Here is a 26769-nt window from a genome sequence, read left to right on the forward strand (position 1 = left end):
CAGTGTTAACCACTGAGCCACCGTGCCGCTCCTCATGCCAGATAATCTGATATTCAGATAACCGAATACCACATAATCGAGGTTCCTCTGTACACAGGAAGTCGTCCGAGAAATAATGGATGCATTGGTGGTCATCTTCCAAGATACTTTAAACTCAGGAACAGTTCCTCCTGATTGGAAGGTAGCTAAATGTAACCCCAATATTTAAAAAGGAAAGCAAAGAGAAAACCGAGAATCATATGACTAGCAAGTCTAGCATTATCAGGGATATTGTAGTTGAGTGCTTAGAAAACAAATGCTCGAATCAGACACAGTCAGCACAGATTTACAAAGGGAAATCATGCTTGATAAATTTATTGCAATTCTTCAGGATTTCACTTGTAGAGTTGACCAGGAGAGCCAGTAAATGTATTTATTAAAAATTACTTCATTGGATAGGAATGTTGTCAACCTTTATTGCCCATCCCTAATTGCCCACAGAGCAGTTAGCAGTCTGGAGTCACATGTAGGCCAGACCAGGTAAGTATGGCAGTTTCTTTCCTTAAAGAAAATTAGTGAACCAGATGGGGTTTTCCTGACAATCAGCAACGATTTCATAGTCATCAGTAGACACTTATTTCCAGATTATTATTGAATTCAAATTCCACTATCTGCTGTGGCAGCTTTAAAACACAAGTCCCCAGAACATTACCTGGTCTCTGGATTATTGGTCTAGTGACAATAACACTAAGCCATTGCCCACCCATTTGGACTTTCAGAAGGCATGCAGCAAAAGTCCCACACAAGAAATTAATGTATAAAATTAAAGTGAATGGAACTTGGGGTAGGGGAGGGTGAGGGGGAATGGAGGGAGGGGCAGTATATTGAAATAGCTAGAAAATAGGCTGGAATACAGGAAACAAATAGTATAAATAAATGGTTCTTTTTCTGAATGGCAGGCAGTGATAAGTGGGGCATAGCTGCTATTCACAATATATGTAATGATTTAGATGAGGGAACTAAATGTAATATCTCAAAATTTGCAGATGACACAAAGCAGAGTGAAAGGATCAGTCATGAGGAGGATGGAAAGGTGTTGCAGTGTGATTTGGACAGACTGAATGAATGGGTAAGCATCACAGAAGTAGTGTAATATGGGTAAATGAGAAGTTATTCATTTTGATAGCAAAGACAGGAAGGCAGATTATTATTTGAATGGCTGCAAGTTGAGAGAGGAGCGTGTTCAATGAGACTTGTGTACACCAGTCACTAAAAGTAAGCGTGCAGGCAGTAAAGACAGCAAACTGTACTTTGGCCTCCACAGTGAAAGGTTAAAGTACAAGAACAAGAACATCTTGCTATAATTAGGGAGGCCACTGCCGGAATAGTGCTGGTCCCCTTACTGAACGAAGGATGTTCTCACCACGGCTGTTATGCAGCAGTCATTTCCCAAAATTGTTTCCTGGGATGGCAGAACTGACAACTGAGTCAGTTAAGATGATATTCACTTCAGCTTACGTGAATGAGGGGGTAATCAAAGATATATATACATTTCTCACAGGATATGATCTGTGTGCATGTGTGTCCTGAATCAGAGGTCACACTTTAAAAAGGATAAAAAAGAGTAGAGAGGAGGAGAAATGTTTTCATTAAAGACATTCTAATTTCTAAGCCTCAACTATTAAGCTTTCCAAAAAGGATGACAAGAGCGAGAGAGAGAGATATTAGGGAACTGAGCTCGATGATGAGCTCTGATTATTGAACAGCGGAAAAGACTTAAAAGGCCTACTCCTGCCCTTAACTTGTACTTTTTTTTTTAAAAAGCTTGGATGACAAAGAATCAAGTATGTCTTTTGGTTCTGGTTAATGAAAGCTATATTTAAATTGTGATCTTATGGCTAGAATGTTATAGACTAGAAATGTCTTCATGCATGCAGATTTTACCTTCACAGTTACTCAGGTACTTTGTTTAAAAGACAAACCTGTGATCTTCCCTTGTCTTATTTTCTGCACCCGATAACGAATAGAAGTGCCAACCATCAAATAAATGTCATAAGCTGGATTCAGCATAATGTTTTCAAGGATAAGTAGCCGTACTTCTGCTGCTGGCACATTCTTGCAAAAAAGGAATGACAGAATGAATATTTTATAACTAGTTTTAAAACTATCAAAATAACTTATCAAATATCAAGTGCAATATTTTGCCAAGTAACAGGATTTGTAAATAAGTCACAAATATGCACAAGTAGTTACTGCTGTGAAAATATTATTTATCAAACCTTTAGCACATCCTTTTGAAAATTATGCATAACCACTGCAGCAACTTACAACAATAAGAATCTACTCCAAGGAAAAATAACGAACCCTAAATGATAGCAAACTGTTGAAAATAATTTCTTCATATCTGGTGTTGCACCATGGAGATACTTTTTCTTCATATTTGCTTTAAATTCTACAAATGTCAAGAGGTCAATTTTGTGCTCATTTAAAACCAATGACAATAACTCATTTTCTGACTAAAGTTCTTCTCCATTATTGGGCAAAATAAAAGTCTACACATTCCAACACCACAAAAAGAAAACTTGTCTACACAGGTAGATTGAGCACTTAACTTCACTGCATTCAGAAAAATGGCAATCTGCAACATAATTTCTCTGGTGATAGCAATTTCTGTTCATTTTTGAGCGTTCTGACAATATATAGTCCTGGACACTGTTGCAGGAATTGTTCAGGGTAGTGTCCAAGGTACAACTATTTAGATCTGATTGATCAATGGCCTTCATCCATCATAAAGATCAAAAGCAAGGATGGCTGTCAATGATCGTACAACATTCAGCATAATTTGTAACATCTCAAAGACAGAAAAAGCCAATGTCCAAATGCAGCAAAATTGGCAACATCGAGACTTGAGCAGACAAGTGGCAAGTAACAATCACAACACACAAGTGCTAGGCAACGACCATCTCCCATGAAAGAATCTACCTACTTTGATTTGACATTCAATGGCATTACCACAGCTGAATCCCCCACTATTGACATCCTGGGTTTACGTTTTATAAAATGAACTGCTATGGGGACACTGTTGCTACAAGATATGGTCAGGGGATGGGAGATTTACAGAATACAACTCATCTGCTGACTCCCTAAAGCATATACAGTATCTACAAGACAAGTCAGGAGTTTGATAGAATGCTCTCCAATTGCCTGGATGAGCTTGTACCATTTCCAGAACATACAACAACAACTTATCAAAGCTCTTTTGACAGCATATTCCAAACTTGTGATTTCAACTATCCAGGAGGACAAGGCTAGCTCATCTATGGGGAAACCAAAACCGTATGGCATGTCACCTGGTGGGGAATTTAGGGCCACAAGAGTGCAACCTCGTGAGGAATATAAACACAGACAATAAGAGCTTTTCTTTAGAGAGAGATCAAAGTGAACGTAAATTCCTAGAAAATGGATCTGGGGAGACAGTATTGGGAAACAAGGAATTGGCAAAGGAGTTAAACAGATATCTTGCATCTAATTTTATGACGGAAGATACTTTAATCATTCTATTAATACTAAAGGGGAGGAATAAAGTACCATCAGCATCACTGAAGTGCTGATCAATGGTTAGCACTGCTTTCTCAGCGCCATGGACCCAGGTTCAATTCCAGCCTCGGGGGTCTGTCTGGTGGAGACTGCACATTGGTGGGTTTCCGCCAGGTGCTCCAGTTTCCTCCCACAGTCCAAAGATGTGCAGGGTGAGTGGATAGGCCATGCTAAATTGCCCATAGTGCCCAAGGATGTGCAGGTGGATTAGCCAGGGGAAATTCAGGGTTACAGGGATAGTGTAAGGGGGTGAGTCTAGGAGAGATATTTTTCACAGGGTTGGGTGGTATTTGATGGGCCAAATGGTATGCTTCTATGCCACAGGAATTCCAGTAATATTGGACAAGACTAATAGGGCTAAAGACAGATAAATCCCCTGGCGCTGATGGGTCCTAAAAGGAGGTCACTACAGCGATAGTGGATGAACTGGTTGCACTTTTCCAAAAATTGTTGAAGTAACAGGAGACTGGAAAATTGCTAATGTGACACCCTACTCAAGATGGGGAGAGGTTAAGAAGCAGGTAAGTGTAGGCTGATCAGTCTAACATCTATTGTTAGAATTAATTATTAAGGAAACAACAGCAGTAAGGTGGGGAGGCAATGGCTGAGAAGCATAATTGCTAAACTATTAATCCAGAAACTCAGCTAATGTTCTGGAACCCAGATTTCAATTCCAATATGGCAGATATTGGAACTTAAGTTCAATAAAATAAAAAAGATCTGCCATCCTCACCTGGTCTGGCCTACATAAGATTCCAAACCCCAAGCAATGTGGTTGACTCTCAACTGCCCTCTGAAATAGCTGAGCAAGCCATTTAGTTGTTTCATTCACTGTGAAATCTCAACAAAGATATGAAATTGGACAAACCACCTGACAACAGAAAGACAATGACAGCTCTGTTAGACCTGCAAAGTCTTCCTTACTGACTTGAGGCGAGCCGAAATTGGGAGATCTGTCTCACAGACTAGTCAAACAACAGCCTGACGTAGACATATTCATGGAATCATACCTGACAATGTCCCAGACACCATCCTTGGATATGTCCTGTCAGTCGTACTGGTGGGACTACAGGTGGTGACACAGTGGTCCACTGTTGGGAGGGAGTTACTCAAGGAGTCCTCAACATTAACTCTGTACCCATCAAGTCACATGGCTTCAGGTTAAACATGGGCAAGGAAGCCTCCTGCTAATGATCGCACACTGTCCTCCCTTGACTGCTGAATAAGTTCTCCTTCACGTTGAGGACAACTTGGAGGAAGCATGAGGGTGGTAAGGGAGCAAACTGTAGTCTGGGTGGGTGATTTCAAAGTCTACCACCAAAAGTCGCACAGCAGCACAACTGGTGATTGAGTAGGTCAGGTCCTAAAGAATATAACTGTTTGAATGGGTCTGCGGCAGCTGGTGAGGGAACCAACATGTGGGAAGAACATACTTAACCTCAACCTTTCCAATCTGTCAGCTAAAAATGCATCAGTCCCTGACAATTTTGGCAAGAGCGACCACTGCACAATCTTTGAGGAGGCAAAGTCCCTTCTTCACATTGAGAATATCCTCCATTATGTTGTGTGCCACTATCATTGTGCTAATAGGAACCGACTTCAAACAGATCTAGCAACTCAAGAGTGGGTAGCCATGAGGCACTGTGAGCTAACAGCAGCATAGAATTGAACTGCAGCACACAATCTGCAACCTCATGGCCCACATATCCCCGACTCAATCATTACCATTAAGCCAGGATATCAACCCTCATTTAATACTGCACGCAGGAGAGGGCATGTCAGGAGCATTACCAGATGTGGACAAGCCTGACCACCCTGGCCGACCCATTGTCTCAGCATGCTCCTGCCCCACTGAACTCATCTCCACCTACCTCGACACTGTCCTATCCCCCTAGTCCAGGAACTCCCCACATACGTTCGAGACACCACCCACGCCCTCCACCTCCTCCAAGACTTCCGTTTCACCGGCCCCCAACGCCTCATCTTCACCATGGATATCCAATCCCTCTACACCTCCATCCGCCATGACCAGGGCCTCCAGGCCCTCTGTTTATTTCCTCTCCAACGTCCCCAACAGTACCCTTCCACCGACACTCTCATTCATTTGGCCGAACTGGTCCTCACCCTTAACAATTTCTCCTTTGAATCCTCCCACTTCCTCCAGACCAAAGGGGTAGCCATGGGTATGCCTTTCTCTTTGTTGGCTACGTAGAGCAGTTGATCTTCCGTAATTACACTGGTACCACTCCCCACCTCTTCCTCCGCTACATTGATGACTGCATCGGCACCACCTCGTGCTCCCACGAGGAGGTTGAGCAATTCATCAACTTCACCAACACATTCCACCCTGACCTTAAATTTACCTAGACCATCTCTGACACCTCCCTCCCCTTCCTGGACCTCTCCATCTCCATTAATGACGACCAACTTGACACTGACATTTTTTACAAACCCACTGACTCCACAGCTACCTGGATTATACCTTTTCCCACCCTACCTCTTGCAAAAATGCCATCCCGTATTCCCAATTCCTCCGCCTCTGCCGTATCTGCTCCCAGGAGGACCATTTCCACCACAGAACACACCAGATGGCCTCCTTCTTTAGAGACCATAATTTCCCTTCCCACGTGGTTAAAGATGCCCTCCAATGCATCTCATCCACATCCCGCACCTCCGCCCTCAGACCCCACCCCTCCAACCGTAACAAGGACAGAACGCCCCTGGTGCTCACCTTCCAACCTACCAACCTTCACATAAACCAAATCATCCGCCGACATTTCCGCCACCAGAAATATATTTCCCTCCCCACCCCTTTCCACCTTCTGCAAAGACAGTTCCCTCTGTGACTACCTGGTCAGGTCCACGCCCCCCTACAACCCACCCTCCCATCCTGGCACTTTCCCCTGCCACCGCAGGAACTGTAAAACCTGCGCCCACACCTACCTCCCTCACCTCTATCCAAGGCCGTAAAGGAGCCTTTCACATCCAAAGTTTTACTTGCACATCCACTAAAATCATTTATTGTATCCGTTGCTCCCGATGCAGTCTCTTCTACATTGGGGAGACTGGGCGCCTCCTAGCAGAGCGCTTTAGGGAACATCTCCGGGACACCTGTACCAATCAACCACACCGCCCCGTGGCCCAACATTTCAACTCCACCTCCCACTCTGCTGAGGACATGGAGGTCCTGGGCCTCCTTCACAGCTGCTCCCTCACCACCAGACGCCTGGAGGAAGAACGCCTCATCTTCCGCCTCGGAACACTTCAACCCCAGCGCATCAATGTGGACTTCAACAGTTTCCTAATTTCCCCTTCCCCCACCTCACCCTAGTTCCAAACTTCCAGCTCAGCACTGTCCCCATGACTTGTCTGGGCTTGTCCTACCTGCCTATCTTCTTTTCCACCTATCCACCCCATCCTCCCCTCCCTGACCTATCACCTTCATCCCCTCCCCCACTCACCTATTGTACTCTATGCTACTTTCTCCCCGCCCCCACCCTCCTCTAGCTCATCTCTCCATGCTTCAGGCTCACTGCCTTTATTCCTGATGAAGGGCTTTTGTCCGAAACGTCGATTTCAAAGCTCCTTGGATGCTGCCTGAACTGCTGTCTCTTCTAGCACCACTAATCCAGAATCTGGTTTCCAGCATCTGCAGTCATTGTTTTTACCACATTACCAGATGTACCTAAAAATGTTAAAAATCACACAACATGAGGTTATACCCCAACAGTTTTATTTGGAAGCACAGGCTTTCATAGCGCTGCTCCTTTATCAGGTAGTTGTGGAGTATAAGATCACAGGACACAGAATTTATCGCAAAAGTTTACAGTGTGATGTAACTGAAATTACTGGAATACACAATAAACAGGAATATACTGAGAGGGGTAGATAAAGTGGGAAATCTTGATTTGCAAGTACAAAGATCCCTAAAGGTAACAGTACTGGTAGATAAGGTTGTAAAGTTGGCACATGGAATGCTCTCCTTCATTGGCAGAGGTACAGAATACAAAAATAGGGATACAATGATGAAACTGTACAAGATACTGGTGAGGCCAGAACTGGAGTACTGTGTGCAACTCTGGTCACTACATTACAGGAAGGGTGAAATCGCTCTGGATAGTGTGCAGAGATTAATTAGAATTGGGCTGGAGAATTGGAGGACAAAAGAGAGATTGAAGAGACATTTTCTTTGGAACAGAGAATGCTGAGGGGTGACATGATTGATGCATACAAAATTGTGATTAGATATTCTTTTTGTAGAGAGTTGTTAAAAAAAGAAATAGGGTCATAGATTCAAGCTAAGTGGCAGAAGGATTACAGGGGACATGAGGAACAAAATGTCTGACCCTAAACTCTTGCATAAAATACCTGGATATGCACCTTAGGTGTTATATGCTGCTGTGCTCTGGACTGTGCGCAGGAAAATGGGATTAAAAAGGTGGATCCTTCGATCAGCATGGACAAAATGGGCCAAATAGCCCTTTTCTGTGCTGTATTACTTCTATGGTTTCTATGTGTCACTGGACCTGAAATGTTAACTCTGCTTTCTCTCCACAGATACTGCCAAACCTGCTGAGGTTTTTCAGCAATTTCTTTTATTGCCACAAAAACTTGTAGACCTAACAGTACTTTCACCATTACGGAGATTAAAAGTGATTATTGTAAAGTGAAACATGCAGTGTTGCACGCTTAAGTTTTAGTGAAAGAACAAGGAGCTGGGATCATAAAGAGTTTGGGACCAAAAACCTCCAAAAATCAGATGCACTGAATTCAACGTTTTTAAAGCTGACTCTTTCCCAAAAGAGGAGCGATTAAATTGTTATATCCAGTATACTATGCAAGAAAATATGCATCAGTATGATGCTATTAGCTACGTGTTACAGACTTAACTCTGGAAAATGTGAATTCGGGCCTTTACAGACACGAAGGTTAACAAACTGGATTAAAAAAAAAAGTGATGATAATTATCGGGACAAAATGGTTTAGTATCAAAGGAAGTTCTCAATACACTGGTTGCCCAATTCTCACACCAGACCCAAAACTTTCAAGAATGGAAGCAATTTATAAAATGATAAATAATAAATTACCTTGTAAATTGCTTCTTGTATTTTTCCTTTCAACTTTGAATTTCCAGTCTTCATTCCTGACACCAAAATTGTGTCTCCTTGTTTGCCATGTTTCTCCATCTCTGATATGTAAGTAGGTGGTGTGTAGGTAGATTCAGAAAATTTAAGTATCCTACAACAAAAGTTTCTATTACTTACAAAAACATTATTTCTCTTCAATGAAGGACTCAAGGCAGGCCAACTCAAAGTTTTCATAACTACTGAGTCACAAATACAAAATATATAGATCATAACGATTGCCTCCTATCACCACACTGTTTCTATTTCTGATACTGGACAATAACTGAAGGCTTAGTTCTAGATTCTGAAACCTGCTTCTCAAGTAATGATTTGATGGTCAAGTTTTCCATAATGCATTTAAAAATGCAACAAAAAGGAAGGGGAAATGCATCTAAGGAGAGTTAAGCAAACCCATGTTGGAAAAAAAAACAATTTTCAAGAGCTAAAATATCTGTGATTCCTGTTTAAAGATTCCAGAAAACATTACGATCTCTGTATAGCACTAATGCATAAAGTACTTAGCGAAGTCACAAATATTAAAACCTTGACAATTAAATGTCATACAAAGGAAATTAGTGAACATTAATCACCAAGACGTTAAGTGGAAAATAAATAGTGCACACAACCCACTAAGTAATTCCAACAGAATTAATTAACACTTCTTAAAAACATGGGTAAATATTAATTTGTATAAATCTATTTTGCTCCATTTAGCAATCTCCTAACAATGGCAACTATCATGCACTTATAGAAGAACCAAAATCAAGTACTATTCTACGATGGGTATTTTTAAATGTGTAGCAGGATAGGTTTCACCAAATAGCAGGGAAAAAATTAAAAGTGATTATTGTAAAGCGAAACATGCAGTGTTTTAACTGTCTTTACATTTTAACTTAAAAATTGTCAATAGTCTGGTTGCTCAAAAGCTTTCCATAAATTGATAGTTTATCAATTCTAAGCATTTTCTGTTTACTCTATCTCATTCGCCAATATTCAGAAGTATGAAGCAAAAGAATCATTTAAATTTAATAGAAACATGTAGAGGAAGAAGAAAGAAAAGTCAGTTTGACATTCATTCATTCCATTTGAAACTGGAATCATGTTAAAACAGCTCTATGACTGGACTCCAATTTTAAGGGGGAAATCACGCTTCGTGCATGAACAACAGAAAAACAGAACTCTGACAGCAACGATGAACTATGGTGTGCTAAACATTTATTTACCATGGAAACAGAGGTTGGCAATTAACACATGTCTTGATGAAAAGTGCTAGATCAGACTGAAGTGCAGAACTGGCTACAACAGTTCCTGGTGCAACAACTGTCCTTTAAACCAGATGAGGCATTGGGATAAGCTGATAGAAGTCATAGTAATAACACTGGTTGCATGAAGGATGAAATTATTCTGCATGCAGTTTTATCTGAGCTTATGTGGAAACCATTCATGGGTAGTATGAATATGAACACTTTAAAGTAAACATTATGAAGATAAACAGCTAAGAGAATATGTTCTGGCAGTTCCTTTACACTGGTTTCTTAAAAAGAAAATCCATTGCCCCCATTTCAGCTTGGATAATTTCAGCAAGGAGTTGCAATCTTAGTCATTTCACCCTTCCTTAAGCTCAATGAATGAATTTGCATGAGGCAAGACTTGTTAAATCCAATGGTAAGCTCTAGCTGTGACAATCCAATGGGGAACAGCACAATGCTACATCACAATTTAGAACGTGTGTGTCAAGGCTCCACAGATACATAAACTCTGCTAGATCAAAGCAATAGTTTAGATCAACAAATTGAAACAACCTTTGCAGGAAAATCTTATACAAAAGATTTTTCACTTATCAGTGTCAATTGCTTTACGACTGATGTAGTTGACAGGGGAAAAATAATTACATGTGGCAAACAACATATCCAAAGACATGGTGAAACTTGCGCCACATTGATTAGTTCAAGTACAAGGATTGCATAATTTTTCTGATTTTAAACTCTGCATAACCTCTTCAGATCTGGTTAAAAAAAAATCACATTTATGTGCCATCACCTTTAATACAACATGCAAAAGATTAAATAGCCATAGGTGGTTCAGCTACTTTAAAAAGTTTCTTCACAATGTTACATTTGCTCTGCGACAATGATGTCACTGATGAAACAGCAACACAAGGATTTTAAACATGACAAGGAGTGGGTATGGAGAGGATCCTGAGACAAACAGAATCAGAACGTGTCTCCTTGGAGGTAATTGGAATTGTTCTTGCTTTACCAGAGAGAGGGGAGCTGTCTGTTAAAGAAGTCTCTGAAGAATGAGATCAAGGCAGAATCCCAGGATGAGATTAGGATCAGCACACAGATTTTCAGGTTTAAGACTTTTTTTAAAACATAGAAAATTAGACATAAGGTGTCACTGGAAAACAGCCTTAAACACACCAGGAGTTGAATACTTGCACAAGAGGGGAGAGTTCAAAAATATTCAAGAGTTACACTGCATGGTCAACTCAAGTTCATTGGGACCAAGTACCAAGTGTGGGCTGAGTAACAACTTTTGTAACAAGACAGGTGAGAATTTCTACTGCCCAGTTTTACAGTAAAAATAGTTTTTAAAAAAAAGTTTATAGAGAGTGCACCTAAAACACAAGGAATCAGTTAGGGTCCCTGGAACTTATTAAATAGACTTTGAACTAGATGAAGTAAATGGAAAGAGATAGATGGTATATACTGCCTGTGTGAAAATGGAATTTAGAGTCAGAGTCATTCTGTGACCATGTGTGCAAGAAATTTCTGATTGCAGATTCTGGACATCCAAGCTTCAGCCCTGAAGCAGCAGCAGTGTCACTGAGGAGTACGCATTGAGACCTTTGTGCATATAGTGAGATGGTCACATTGCAGCTAAAGAGGACACAGACTGAAAGGGAATGAATGACTCTCAAGCAGTGTAAAAGCACCAAGCAAATAATGCATGAATGCCCTAAGGCCACCTCTAACAGATTTTCTATTTTGAATACTGCTGGGGAGATGGTTTCTCAAGAGAAAGCAGCAAGAGCAGAGTCCATTGCAATGACAGTGGCTCAGCTTCTTGGGGCCATTTCTGAGGAAGACGGCAGTTTGCAATCTGGAGAGTTTGCACCTCAGCATGACTAGAATTAAGAAACTCACAAGGGCATTTGCTAATACTGTGGGGGAGGGTTTAAACTAGAGTAGCAGGGAGATGGGGAACTTGAGTGGATAGACAAGGAAGGAAGGAAACAAAATTAGAAAAGTAGAAAGCAAAAGTCAAAAGGCAGAGGAAATAGGGGCTGGAGTACAAAAAAAGAGAAATACAAAAATGTCAAAAAGGTAGGTTAAAAGCTATTATATCTAATTGGATGGAACATTTGTAATTTAACAGATGATTTAGCACAGCAAATAACTGTAAATGGATGATCAAAGATATTAACTGAACTTCGAAGGGTATCCAATCTTTAGGAAGAACAGCAAAATGCGAAAGGATGTTGGGCATTGTTGTTAGTGAAAGTTTAAATCAGTGCAATAGTGAGAAAAAATATTGGCACTGAAAATATAGAACTGAATCAATCTTGGTAAGGGTACGAAGCAAAGAGGAAACGGAAATATTAGTGCAAGTGGTCTACAGACCTCTGAAGAGCTGTGTCGAGGTAGGGAATGGCATTAAACAGGCAATTCGAGATGCATACAACAAGGAGGCTACAGTGATCAAGAGTGCTTTTAAACTACATTAGACTGAGCAAACTACATTAGCAAAAATGCTGTAGCGGTTAAATTCCTGGAAGTACAAGATTTTTAAAAAAAATTTAAAGTGAGGAACCAACTCAGGAACAGACTATCCTACACCTTGTTTTCTCCCATGAGAAGGGGTTAATTGATGTAACAATGGGCGATCAACATGCATAGCAAGATTTCAAGTATTGCAAACAGATATTGAATATGAAAAGAGAATAGGCCATTTGGCTCCTTGAACTTGCTCTACTATTTAGCAAATCATAGCTAATCTAAATGTAACGTAAAATCCACAATCCAGCACCATCCCTGATAACATTTCACCCCAAGCTTACAAAATGTTCTGCTTCTACTGTGTTTTCAGGAAGAGTTCCTAAGACTCATGAGAAAGGTCAAGACTTCTTAGGATAAGAGTTATATTTGAAAACTGGTTATTGGAAGTAAATACTTTATTTCAATTTGTTATAAATCAGGATGAAGGACTTTTGCCCGAAACGCCGATTTTCCTTCTCCTCGGATGCTGCCTGACCTGCTGTGCTTTTCCAGCACCACACTCTCGACTCTAATCTCCAGCATCTGCAATCTTCACTTTCGCCAACTTCATTAATAGACAGGCAGTGCACATGCAGCGGTTAATAGTTAAGATATAAACGTATGCATTGGAGATGGTGTTTCTTTGCCTGAAAGGAAGTTAACATGAAAGGTGGCCCGAGAATGGCAAGTTTGTCACACACAAGGAATTGGACTGACTGGGGTTTAATTTACTCAAGTTAAGAATGAGGGGGGAGTCTCATTGAAACGTATAACATTGTAACAGGATTAGACAGACTGGATGCAAGGATGATGTTTTCTCTGGCTGGGGAGGCCAAAACAATGGGTCACAGTTTCAGAATAGATGGTAGGCCATTTCAGTCTGATGAGAATAAATTTCTTCACTCAAAAGGTGATGAACCTGTTGAATTTTTTATCATAGAAGTTTGTGGAGGTGAAGTCAATAAATATACTTTGAGAAGAAATAGATACATTTCTGAAGGCTGAAAGTTTCAAGGAATATGGGAATAAAGTATGAATATGCTGTTGAGATAAGGGATCAGCATTGGTAATGTTGAATGATGGAACATGTTTGATGGGCTGAATGGTCTATTTCTGCACCTTTTCTCTTTTTAAAGCCATATACCTACCGCAATGCATTGTGGGAGTCTGCATATCCAGCAGCTTCTGTATCTTTCACTATGTTCCATTCAAACACTAATCCAGCCAATGAGCTGAATGTATTGCCTGTGAAAGAGATAGAAAGACAGCATAAGCATCAAAGTGTTAGCAGCACAAATTAGTTTGCAACAGTTACTAGGTGATTGTAATTGTAATCATTTCAGAAGATCAAGACAGAAAGCCCAAATGAAAGCCAGTATCAAAGAACTTTAGGTTTCCTAAATTGAACAAAATATCTTGTGTGAGAAATATTTTTAATGACTTGAGGTGCAGTGTTTGCCAAGAATGTGAGTCAATTTGCAAAATACAGTGTAACTTTGCTAGTTAGCAGTATAAGGCATATTATGTCAGTTAATACAGGGTATCTTTTTTCTCAAAGCTGAAATATTCAGTGAACTGAGCCGATTTTCCCACTGTGCAACATTCCCACATTGGCCAGGACTTCTCCACATCTGAAATTGTACATCTTGAAAACATGCACACCTTCATTAGAAAGATTTGTAAAGAAAGCAATCCCTAAAGTATTGGCAAAAGTTTCAATGTTTTGCACACAAATGAAATATTGATAGAACACATAATTACAAAATGCAATAGAACAATTGGAATGACTCTACAATCCAAAAATACATAATTAGCATGACTAGATGTCTACTGGCTAAATGCTTTCATGCAAACTGATTTCAAATTTTCAAACAATTATAGATTAATATTGCACCACACAGTACTAGAAAAATCGACTGAATGGGTGATCAACATGCATAGCAAGATTTCAAGTTATTCAAACAGATATCGAATATGAAAAGAAAATAGGCCAATTGGCCCCTGGAGCTTGCTCTACTATTTAGCAAGATCATCTCACCCTGCTTTTCACCACTTCTCATAAGTACTCTTCACATTATCCTCTTCCCTCCCAGTTTATTGAAGCAATTGTCTTAACAGACTTTATCACCACTGTTGCTCTTAAATTCTTGCTGTGCCTTCATAACTCAGAATCAACTATATTGGAAACTTGTGCCCCAAAAATGCAATTTCAAAGTGGCCCTCCTCGAGTTGATTGCCTTGAAGTAGGACTTTGCCTCATTTGGTACATTCACTTCCCAGTGTGGCAATAAACCAAATCTCTGTTATGACTAATATTTTGGGAGTTTTCTCAACTCAAATCAGGGCCATAGGAATGCAGCCACTATAACTGACTCAAGTGTGATTATCAAAGAGAGGAGGGAAGAGGAAGAAACCCCATAGCAGCAGGAGCAAATAGCTCCAAATAAATTATATGTGAAAGAAACAAAAGTGCTAGATCACAGGGTTGCATAAGCAATGAGCAAGAAGGGACTCTTTTGTTTGTCATTTCCCGCTGCCTAATTTGTTAAATGTATGCTTTGATGAAGTCTCCATGGATACAAAAAAAGTTGTTTTAACAATGCACTAAAAGGCAATAAGATTTTTTAAAAAAAGCATATCTTAGAGTCTCTAAATAGACCACCTGTTTAAAGAACTGACAGACCTCTGGTTTACTTCATTTCAGCAAATCCTTTTTGCCTAAATTTCACTCTTCATAGGAATCAATAAAAGATCAGTTTGCTTTGGGTTGGGAAATGTTTACCTTTACACAAGTGCAATTTAAATACAAATCTACAAGATGACATTTAAATACAGTGAACTTCATATCAGCAATTTCAACTGTAAATTCAGGCATTTCTCCATTGACAAGCTTCTTTTACAGTACAAGCACTTTCTCGTATTTGTAATACGAGTCACGGTGGCAGAGTGAAAATGTCATTAAGCCAACAATCCAGAGGCTAGGGCTGGAGCTTTGGGACATGAGTTCATGGAATATCAGGTGGGGGAGAAAAAAAGGCTGGAATACACCATTGCTAAAACACCAGTGAATCTCGAATTATATTGCTACAATTTCCTAGCAATTACATAAAATCATACAACTGATATGTTTGAAATCAAACATGATTTTCACAATGCTACACATTGTAGTCTAATGTCTTTTTTGGGAATCAACTTATTTCTCTTTAAATCTTGATGGCAATCAAGACTTTATTCATTCAGGTGATGTGAGGAGCACTGTCTAGGCCAGCATTTATTACCTATCCTCAATTTCCTTTATGAAAGTAGTGATAAGCTGCTTTCTTGAAATGGCACAATCCATGGAGATATGATTGGCCTCCTTTTGCTTCTCTGTTGGTGGGCAGGTATACCTACAATGTTGATGAAGGGGAATGCCAAGATTTTGACACAGCAGCAGTGAATGTACAACAGCACAGTTCCAGGTCAAAATGCTCTGTGGCTTGGAGGGGAAATTACAGGTGATGTTCCCATGTATCTGGTACTTTCAAATTTATTGGTGGTAGAGGCCACACATTTTGAAGGTGCAAAGGAGCCATGCTGTGTTGCTGCAGAGCATCTTGTAATAGTAAGCATTGTTGCTACTGTGTGTAGTGTGAAGGGACTGAATACTCAAACTGGTTTGGATAGGGTGTGAATCAAGCAGTTTGCTTTGAACTGGGTGATGTTGAGGCTTCTCAACAGTTTAATCTGCAACTGGCAAAACTAGACTAATCATATTGTGAATTAAGAAAGATGAACTTCAGGAGAAACACCATGACAAAACTACAGCAGCAAATTTCAGAGTGAACATAAATAACAGCATGGGCTTTTAATTGGATTTTGATGAATCAGAAGAAATGCAGAGATAGGGCAAGTAGAAGTGAACAGGGACACTAGCTCAAGTAGGGGATAGTGATGTATGGTAACTGGACCACAAAAACACAGCCATGTAGCCATAAGGATTAGTCTTTGAGTTGTGCAAAGATAGTTTTTTTTTGAGTTATTCATTTTGTGGGATGTGGGCATCGCTGGCTGGCCAGCATTTATTGCCTGTCCCTAATTTGCCCTTGAGAAGATGGTGGTGAGCTGCCTTCTTGAATTGCTGCAGTCCATCTGCTGTGGGTTGATCCACAATGCCATTAGAGAGCGAATTCCAGGATGTTGACCAGCGACAGAGAAGGCATGGCAATATATTTCTAAGTCAGGATGGAGTGTGACTTGGAGGGGAACTTGAAGATTTATTTGTAAAAAAAAAAGAAGAGAGAATGGGTACTGATCCTATACGTATTATATTTACCAGGTGTGAATACTCTGGTCATTTCCATTTTCGGTCATGCTGCAACCGCTTGTTCATTCAGGTTATCTTCACTCAACTTCTACAATGTTTTTCTGTCAGTTAGGGAGAAAGGTGGATCGCCACACAGTGGTAGTGCAATCTTTCAAAGCAATTTTCGCGGCCTTTTAATTTTCTTGCTCCTGATATTTGGTTGGTTGCAGACAACAGGCACAGATTCTAAGTATTCTGAGTGTTTGTGTGGTCTCCTCTAAACTGGAGAGATGAAATGCAGGTTGACTGCTTTGCAGAATACCTATATGCTGTGTGCAAAAATCACCCCGACCTTCCGGTTGCCTACTACTTCAATTTTGTGTGTTCCCTGACCAACAAGTCTGACTTGGGCTTGCTACATTGTTCTAACGTAGTTCAGTACAGACTGGAAGAACACCTCATCTTCCACTTGGGAATTCAGCAACATTCTGAATTCCATATGGAGTTCAACAATTATAGGGTCTTCACCTTCACCCACCTTCACCCATCTCCTTACTCCAACCCCACAGATTAGGACTGGTCACCACATGGACTGTTCCCACAAGTAACCCATTGTCAGCCATTAATGGTCCACATTTGCAGCTATTGATTCTCCCAGGCTGATCTTTTACCCATTTCTTTTGTCTGTCCACCTGTTTTTCCTCTCTATCTGGGCTCTCTATCTCCATCTATCATTTACTCTTTTCCCACCCCCTTCTCTATACCAACCTTTTCCCAGTTACAATCAGTTCTGAAGGGTCACTGGACCCAAAGCATTAATTCAGCAAGTCTGGCAGTATCTGTGGAGAGAAAGCAGAGTATTTCCAGCAATTACTGTTTTTGTTTTTGAATGTTTATAGTTGGCCATGCAGCAATACCATCATTTGTGGTCTATCCCGAATAATCCACAAGTTGTCTCATACACTGAAAGGCCATTGGACGGAAGACAAGAATTGTACATGGGTGAAAAAAAAAATAGCTTCACTGTATGAAGATCAGGGACATTAATCAATTTTTTTTTCTTGATTCAGCTACTGAACTATTTGGTCACCCACATGCAAGTGAAAACCAGTGCTTATAAATGCAAACACAAGTAGATAAAATTCACAAAGCAAACATTTTTGAAGTATTTGGAATTTAGATTTTGTAAAGACTATTTATACCCACTTCTGAAGCCCTCTACAATGGTTGTAGTAACACATTTTCACGGAGTACAAACTGATAAGTTTTGAAAGTGACATTTTTCCCGACTATTGCAGTAGTCATGTTTTCTGCTTTTACAAGATGCAGCAATGTGCTTCACTTTTGAAAATTCACTGCTGTGAAAGTCCCCATCAAAGTTTAACTGAAAGCAAATTACTGCAAATACTGGAGATTAACAAAATAGAAAAAGTGCTGTGGAAACTCAGCAGATCAGGCAGCATATGTAGAGAGAGAGAAACAGGCTTCTGAGCTTTTCCAGCACTTTGTCAAAAATATAACATTAAGGACATTACTATTGTACTACATGAACCCTACTCTAGAATTTATATCTGTTCAAAATTTCAGTGCTGGTTGCTTATGAAATTATGTACCTTCTGCATCCAAAGCTCGAATTCTCAATTTTAGTGGAGAATCTTCCAAGTAAAGTTCACGAGTTGTAGACACAATTTCAATCTCGCTGATGACATCAACGATTGCATCACACCGTAATACTCGCCCAATTGCTATTGGAGGAGAAAAATTGGAAATTTAGACAAAAGAGGAATCAAGGACAAGTAAATTTTAAAAATCAATACTTCACAAATACTAACAATCACTAGACTCGTCATTACATCCATGAAAGGTCTTTGAACTGGAAACAATTTAAAAACGCTGCCTATTTTAAAAAACAGATATGTTTAGGTAGCTTTTACATGGAACAGCGAGCCTCATCCCCAGTCTTTTTTTTTTGACATTTAGAAGCTTATTAGTGGGAATGTTTTGTCTCTTTTTAAGTGCTTGTCACGATTCTATCATTTCTCATCCGTAACATTCAGATCCAATTGTATATCCCCAGTTTCTCATCTACTGGAGGTAGAAAAACACTCGCAGTGAATGAGGATATTCACGCACCAAAGAAAATAAAAGAACTAAGGATGCTGTTCAGTTGAGCCTGAAACAATCACAGCAAAGTTCTTCATGTGTAGGAAGATGGCAAGTTGCAAATTACAATGAATCAAAAACTATTCAAGTTACTTTATTAAAAGGTACAACTTAAAATACAATATCAAGCAATTAAAACACCAAATGTGTGAAGAATATAAATAAAAACCTCGTGTTGTAAGGTTCAAGCAGCATTGGTTCACGCCAGTAAAAAGTTGAACAAATTTTAAATTGTCAACTGTACTTTCAAAATCAAGCAGAGAGAAGTTAAAACACACAACTGTGACAGGTCCAAGCCAAACCTTGTTGAATTACATAGAAATCCTACACTGCTTGAAATGGGGTGTACACATACATCTGCTGGACAAGAAATTGTAATGGCTAATCAAATATTTAAAACTTCAGTACAATCCCTTTCATAAAATTTGTTCGGTTCATACACTGAGCTGGAAATACAGAACATTTACAAATCTTATTATTCAGCATAGAATTTTAGACTAAGCTTACACAATGACAAAGAGATTAAAAACAAAAATATAACGTTATTGCACAATAGATTTTAGCATTCAGAACTCTGGCATTTATGCAGAAATATCATACCTATTTCTTCGGCAAAGATAATACTGGTGAGACGTGCTGGTTGAGATGCATGTGCCAAAACAACTGCGCTCTGTGAACACTGTCGATCATTTGGATTTATTGGTTCAATACTTGCAACCTCTGGCCTTGTTGACCACCTGGGCAAAAAAAGGAGAATCATTAATATCTTCTCCTTGATACTGTAATTAAACTGAAAACAGAATGTAGACAGCAGCACCAATCTGCTATATAACTGTCAGGTTATGAAATTGCATAAATTTCATATTCATATTCAACTTCACCAACAATCAAATCAGCAAGGTAAAGTAACTCACTTTGCTTGGAAGAGGAAGGAGAAGCTATATAATTCACTCTGATGAAATTCTTTTTCTGATTAGTCAAAACTTTTCACACCCAAAGCTTTCAAGTGGTAGAGGCATTCATAACAATATTGTGGAGGCATTTTCTCCTTTTGAAAGCATATGATACACTGCCCAATTGGAAAGTGGCACTGAAGGCAATTTTTTAAAAAATTGAAGTCAAGGTTTGTGATTAATATGAAGTGCAATCAGAAAGCAAACATGTCAACAGCTGTATGGTTAAACAGTACAAATTCTTCCATAAACTCCTGAATCATTCTTTCACTACAATGGGAGAAGTTTTAATAATTGCCCATGTCATTGTTAAAACAATACATTTAGTCTTTCAAGTAAAAACCAAAAGAACCGCGGATGCTGTAAATCAGAAGCAAAAACAGTAGTTGCTGGAAAAGCTCAGCAGGTCTGGCAGCATCTATGAAGAGAAATCAAAGTTAACATTTCGGGTCCGGTGGCCCTTCCTCATAACAGACCTTTAGTCTTCTTTTTACCATATCCATAATGATGTCTTGCTTTGTTCACTATTGAGATTTTGGAATATTTCATCCCATCACAAAAACCTGGGGCTTGACAAATTGTGCCATAATAAAAAGGTTTAATCTTAAGCAAATAGTACAGCATTGGGTTGGAGTTACTTCCATCCAGTTTGAAAGGTTAAGAGTGAATCTTAAAGTTCCAATTTTGTATGCTATTACAATGCATTTAAAGCACAGAAACAGGCCAAGCGGCACAAAAGGTGTTTTATGCTAGACACACAGCCTCCCCTTACTCTTTATCTAATCCCATCAAAATATCTTCTAATCCCTTCTGTCACATTTATTTCTGATTTGCTCTCAAATATACCAATTTGACAATTGATTCTAATCACTTTCTGCATAATGTTTCTTCAGTTTTTCCCATTTCATTTAAAAATATCTTAAATTTATCTCCACTCTACACCCCCACCAATAGAAGTCTTAAAATACCTACTCCATTCAATCTCAGTTGTGGGCTCCTACTCTCTGGATAGGCCCAGCCTATTCAATTTTATCCTATACATTTTTCTGATTTGTTGCTAACTCATGATTTTTTTGTTTGTTTACAACTTCACCAATGCCTCATCCATATCTTTATTCTAAAATGGCGGCCAGAACTTTTGACAGTTATTTTACACTTCAACGCAAGTTCTCTGCTTTACAATTCTATTATGCTTTTGAAAATAACATCCTAGTTAATCTGCAACATTTGTACATTGTATCCCCACATATCATTTCCTTATTCTTCTCAGTAAAACATATCACCTCATATCAATCCATATTAAAGCTCATTCACCAATTATACATCCTTTCTGTAAATTCAAAATCTTCCTCTAGTTTGCTCCACATCCCCATGTTAACAACACTATCAAATTTGATGCAGTCATACAATTTCCGAAATTGGTAATTCCCAGGTACAGATCATTTATGCAAATATTGAACAATGGTCTCAATATCACTTGTTTCCACTTCCCTTGGCTTGCCAGTTTGAGGAACTATTTTTTCTTCAAAAATGTTCTTTACACAAAAAGTATATTACTCTTCAAAAATGGCATTAGAAAAAGAGCAATATGAATATTTTCTTATCAACCAGTGCATGAGGTGTTGCATTACACTTGCCACTGCAGGGAATATTCATATCATCTGTTTGCATTTCATGTCAAGCATTCTCTGTGTATACAATCTGTAGGGTATCTATTTTTTAAAAAGGAGACATTCCATCCCCTCATTCTAATTTGTCAAGTGTATTTTAGACAACAGCCTTCCTTTACTGAGCTTTTGCAGTGAGTGTCATAACCTTTAGTGCATTCCTCAGAGTATAGTATTGCACCTTAGAATGTGTCAGTTTACAACACAGGACAGCTTTTTGTACTGAAGTGCAATGTGTTTTGGGCAGACCAATGAATTTCTTGCACAGAGGTGATTGTCTCCCAGTAACTTCTTGTGCACACCCATAACAGTCTGATCAGAGCTGTTCCTCACCACAATTGTCCCGAGGTCAACATGCAGAGGCAGGAAGACTATGAGCATCCAGCATGCCTGGCAGGCAAGGCGCTTCTAATAACTAATCAAGCACATGCTGGTGGCTATTTGAAAGTTTGGACAATAAGACAATCTACCCAAGGACCTGATGCACTTGCAGTCAAAGGTACTTTTTGCACAAACATTTTCAGACAGCATTGCAAAATCCAAATGAGTGTTTGCAGTCAGAGTAACCGACTATAAGTCCTGTGCTTTAATAATTAAAATAATCATGCAGCATACAAAATAACTGCCAAAAACTTTAATATCTTTATCTAATGCAAGCTGCACTTACATTTTCATGAGCTCAGGAATCAATCTTTTTTTTTTACAGCAAGGAAGCACTTTTGAATTGCACAGTGTGTTATAACTATGTTAGAGATGAATAACTACCGAAACTATCACTTACAAAGTTCAGTTTTGTCTATTTACAGAATCAGTACAGTGCAGAACGAGACTATTCTGCCGATTGTGTCTATACCAGCTCTGAACATTTTAACTTGGTGCCAATTGCCTGCCTCTACCCCTAATCTCGCACATTGTTTCTATTTAGTTAAGCGTCAAATGTCCTCTTGGATGCTTCAACTGAATCTGCCTCCAAAACCATTTCAGCTAGCACCCGCTTGTAGTGAATTGCTAATGCCCCTATCCTAGGATCGGGAGGCCTGGGTCCAATTCTCACCTGCCCCAGAGTCCATGATAGCAACTCTGAACAGCTCAATAAAAATACTTTTTTTCCATCCAGTATGTTCAAGATCCTAGATGACTCTTCATCAGAACTGAAGTGTGGAGGGGACAGCATTTATGCTATAGTTTTTTTCTGGGAGGGGGCAGTGGGTAGAGGGTGCTGATGGAGAAAATATGTTGATTGTTGATCGAATTATGAGAATGGCAGAACAATGGTGTGTCTCCTGCCAGACTTGAAAGGACAGACAGTCCCACAAGGATGGGGAGGAGGAGAGGACATGACGAGCTAAAAAGAAAGAAGATTTGGAATTAACATATTAAAGAACAGAAACTAGCAAAGTCATTCTAAAAAACGAAAAACTTAATCTAGGTTTGTTCAATATATCATTTCAGTGGCATGACAGTAATCTTTTGGTATAAATTCTGTGTCTTATGGTCCTGCTTCACAATCACCTGATGAAGGAGCAGCACTTCGTAAGTAGTGCCTCCAAATAAACCTGTTGGACTATAACCTGATGTTGTGTGATTTTTAAGCCAAAAGAAAGGGAAGAAATGGGAGTTAGTTCACATTACGAAGATGTTGGAAGTCCAGAAAGCTGTAAAATGCATAGTCTAAAGATGAGATGTTGTCCTCCCAGTTTGCGCTGTGATTCATTGGAACACTGCAGTATGCAGAGGACAGACATGTGGGCATGCAACCATGATGCTGTCTTAAAATGACTGGCTATAGGAAGGACGGGGTCCTGCTTAAGCACAGACTCAGCAAAGCAGACACCCAGTCTGCATTCCATCCATCACATATTGAAAGTGATTTTTAAAAATTTTTTTACTGATTTTTAACTTTTTTTCCCACAAGTGTAAGTTTGTACGTATAAACAGGATATACAGAATCATTCTCAACCATCTTGAAACTCCACTCAATACAAACCTTCCCCCTGCATTTCAAATTAACATGATTGTACAGTAATTCAAATTTATGCCCTCTGATCTTTGATTTATCTTCCAAGGGAAATAGGTCAATCCTATCCAAGAAAATCTAGGCTCTCAATTCTATGTTTCTCACTTAAATTTCTCCTCCGTCTCATTTGTTCAAAGAGAACAAATTCGAGGCTGTCCAAATGTTCCTCATAGCTGAAGGTCTCCATTTCCAGCAACTTCCCTCAAATTTTTTCTGTATCCTCTCTTGCATAATTACATCCTTCCTAGAACTGTGACCAGAAACACAAAACTCTAGTTTCTGTTTAACAGGTGTTTAACATAGCATAATTTCACTATTCTTATAGTCTGTGATTCAGTAACATATCCTTATACTTTCAAAATCATCTACTGGACTATCTCTTTTAAAAATATATTCATTCATGGTATGTGGACGTCACTGGCTAGACCTGCAAATGTTACCTACCTGATTGCCCTGAGGGCAGTTAAGAGTCACCCACATGGTTATGGGGCTGGAGTCACATGTAGGCCAGAGCACGTAAGGATGCTCGTTTCCTTCCGTAAGTGAACCAGATGAATTTTTCCAGACAATCAACAATGGATTCCTCGTCATCATTAGACTTTCAATTCCTGATTTTTATTGAATTCTAATTCCAGCATCTGTCATGACAGGATTCAAATCTGTTCCCTAGATTACTACTTGGGTCCCTGGATTAGCAGTCCAGAAATAATACACTAGACCATTATTCAAGGGGAGGCAAAGAGGATCATCAAGTACCTTTGAACATTAAGGTCCCTCCACTTCTCTACACTTAGAGTCATAGAAACATACAGCACAGAAACAGACCCTTCAGTCCAAATCATCTGTGCTGACCAGATACCCTAAATAAAATTATCCCATTTGCCAGCATTAGGCCCAAATCCCTCTAAATCCTCTATTTCTATATCCATCCAGATGCCTTTTAAATGCTGTAATTGTACCAGCCTTCACCACATCTTCTGGCAGCTCTTTCCATACATGCACCACCCTCTGCATAAAAATGTTGCCCCTCAGATCTCTTAAATCTTTCTTCTCATCATAAATCTATGACCTCCAGCTTTGGATTCCCCCACCTCAAGGGAAAGAACTTGTATATTTACCTTCATGATTTTATAAACCTCTATAAGGTCACCCCTCAGCCTCCAATGCTCCAGGAAAAATAGCCCCAGTCTATTTAGCCTCTCCCTATAGCTCAAACTTTGCAATCTTGGTAACATCCTTGCAATTCTTTTCTGAACCTTTTCAAGTTTCATAACATTCTTCCTACAGCAGGTAGACCAGAATTGCACACAATATTCCAATAGTGGCCAAACCAATGTCCTGTATAGCCACAACATGACCTCCCAACTCGTATATTCAATGTACTGACCAATAAAGCCATGCATACCAAAAGCCTTCTTCACTATCCTACCTACCTGCGACTCCACTCTCAAGGAACTTTGAACCTGCACTCCAAGGTCTCTTTGTTCAGCAACACTCCTCAGAACCTTGCCACTAAACATATAAGCCTTACCCTAATTTGCCTTTCCAAAATACAACACCTCATTTACCAAAATTAAACTCCATCTGCCACTCCTCGGTCCATTGGCCCATCTGATCAAGATCAAGCAATACTTTGATAGAATCTTCTTTGCTGTCCAGTATACCTCCATTTTGGGGTCATCTGCAAACTTACTACCGATACTTCCTATGTTCACATCCAAATAATTTACATAAATATTGACCCAGCACCGATCCTTGCGGCACGCCACTAGTCACAGACCTCCAGTCTGAAAAGACCTCCAACATCACCATCTGTCTTCTAACGTTGAGCCAGTTTTGTAACCAAATAGCTATTGCTCCCTCTATTCAGTGTGATCTAATCTTGCCAACCAGACTGTGAGAAACCTTGTTAAAACACCTTACTGAAGTCCATAGAGATCACATCCACCACTCTGCCCTCATCAACCATAGAATCCCTACAGTATGGAAGTAGGCCAGTTGGCCCATCAAGTCCACGCTGACCCTCCAAAAGAGAGAATCCCATCCGGACCACTGCCCCCACCCTATCCCCATAACCATGTATTTCCCAAGGCTAACCCAGCTAGCCGGCACATCCCTGGACACTATGGGGAATTTATTATAGCCAATTCACCTAACCTGCACATCCTTCGACTGTGGGAGGAAACCAGAATAGCTGGAGAAAACCCACGCAGACACAGGGAGAACATGCAAAGCCCACACAAGTGGTCACCAGAGGCTACAATCGAACCAGGGTCCTTGGTGCTATGAGGCAGCAGAGCTAACCACTGAACCATCGTGCCACTTTTTATCCCTCCTCGATATCTCTCCAGTTGCCATGCTTGCTCTCCTTGACAATTCCATGACTTCTCCAAATAACGATGGCACTCAATCTTACTACAACCTACAGCTTTCTTCCTCACAAATGAGCTACACAGCTAACTTACACCCTTTGGAGGGTTGGTGAAGACTCAAATGGGGAAAATGGTCTCCATCTGTACTGTAAGGATTGTATGATTCTATATTTATTGTAACCAAAATAAAAATTATAAAATATAATAATAATAATCCTTACTGACCCATGTACTGTAAAATTATTGATCCAAATACTGCTGCGGCAAGCAAAATATTCTTCACATTTGAAGATGTCAATACCATGTACTGTATACCAACAGGGATTGTACACATTTTACATCAAAAGACTCTCTCTATGTCATCAACCTGTACATCATGTGATTTTTTTTCTGAATCTGCCAAGTCTTTAATGACTTGGCCTATCCCTTCATTCCTTTTTCAACAATGTTATTAATTCTCCAGCGCCATGCTCATGGCCAGAGTTTTGTAACATGATGTTCAGAATCTTCTTCAAATTTCCTACCTTGCTTAAAAGAATAGTATCCATCCTATTTGGGTCTGTTGATTTATTTATATATTCAAAGATGCTAAATCTCTCAGTATTTACTCTATGTTTACACCAATCAATATTTCATCCTTCCCAACCATAACTGCAACATCTGCCTTTGTCGTGAAGATAATCACAACATTTAAAACCAATGTCCTTATTTTCTGCCTCCCAAAAAAAAGCCCTCCGAAAACCTTAACACCCCTGCTCCCAACATGACTTCATGCTTCCTGTTCTTCCAAATTAATTAACACCCCACCAGCCAACTCAAAAAAGAAGTCCAGCTCCTTCTATAATTCAC

At 39.6% G+C, this 26769-nt stretch overlaps 1 protein-coding gene across 1 annotated transcript in view; it reads right to left on the reverse strand.

Annotated features, from left to right (window-relative positions):
* Positions 1-26769, reverse strand: part of nup210 (nucleoporin 210) — a 111893-nt gene that overhangs the window by 79783 nt on the left and 5341 nt on the right. Inside the window, exons 2-6 of the mRNA XM_043707992.2 lie at positions 19512-19648; positions 18362-18493; positions 13612-13708; positions 8664-8814; positions 1962-2094 (exon numbers count right to left, since the gene is read on the reverse strand). Coding sequence (XP_043563927.2) covers positions 1962-2094; positions 8664-8814; positions 13612-13708; positions 18362-18493; positions 19512-19648 — 650 coding nt within the window. The remainder of the gene's footprint in view (positions 1-1961; positions 2095-8663; positions 8815-13611; positions 13709-18361; positions 18494-19511; positions 19649-26769) is intronic.

Source organism: Chiloscyllium plagiosum, unplaced genomic scaffold (assembly GCF_037043375.1).
Source record: "Chiloscyllium plagiosum isolate Xiang-an unplaced genomic scaffold, Cpla_swu_hap1 HiC_scaffold_14, whole genome shotgun sequence".
Classification (NCBI taxonomy): Eukaryota; Metazoa; Chordata; class Chondrichthyes; order Orectolobiformes; family Hemiscylliidae; genus Chiloscyllium; species Chiloscyllium plagiosum.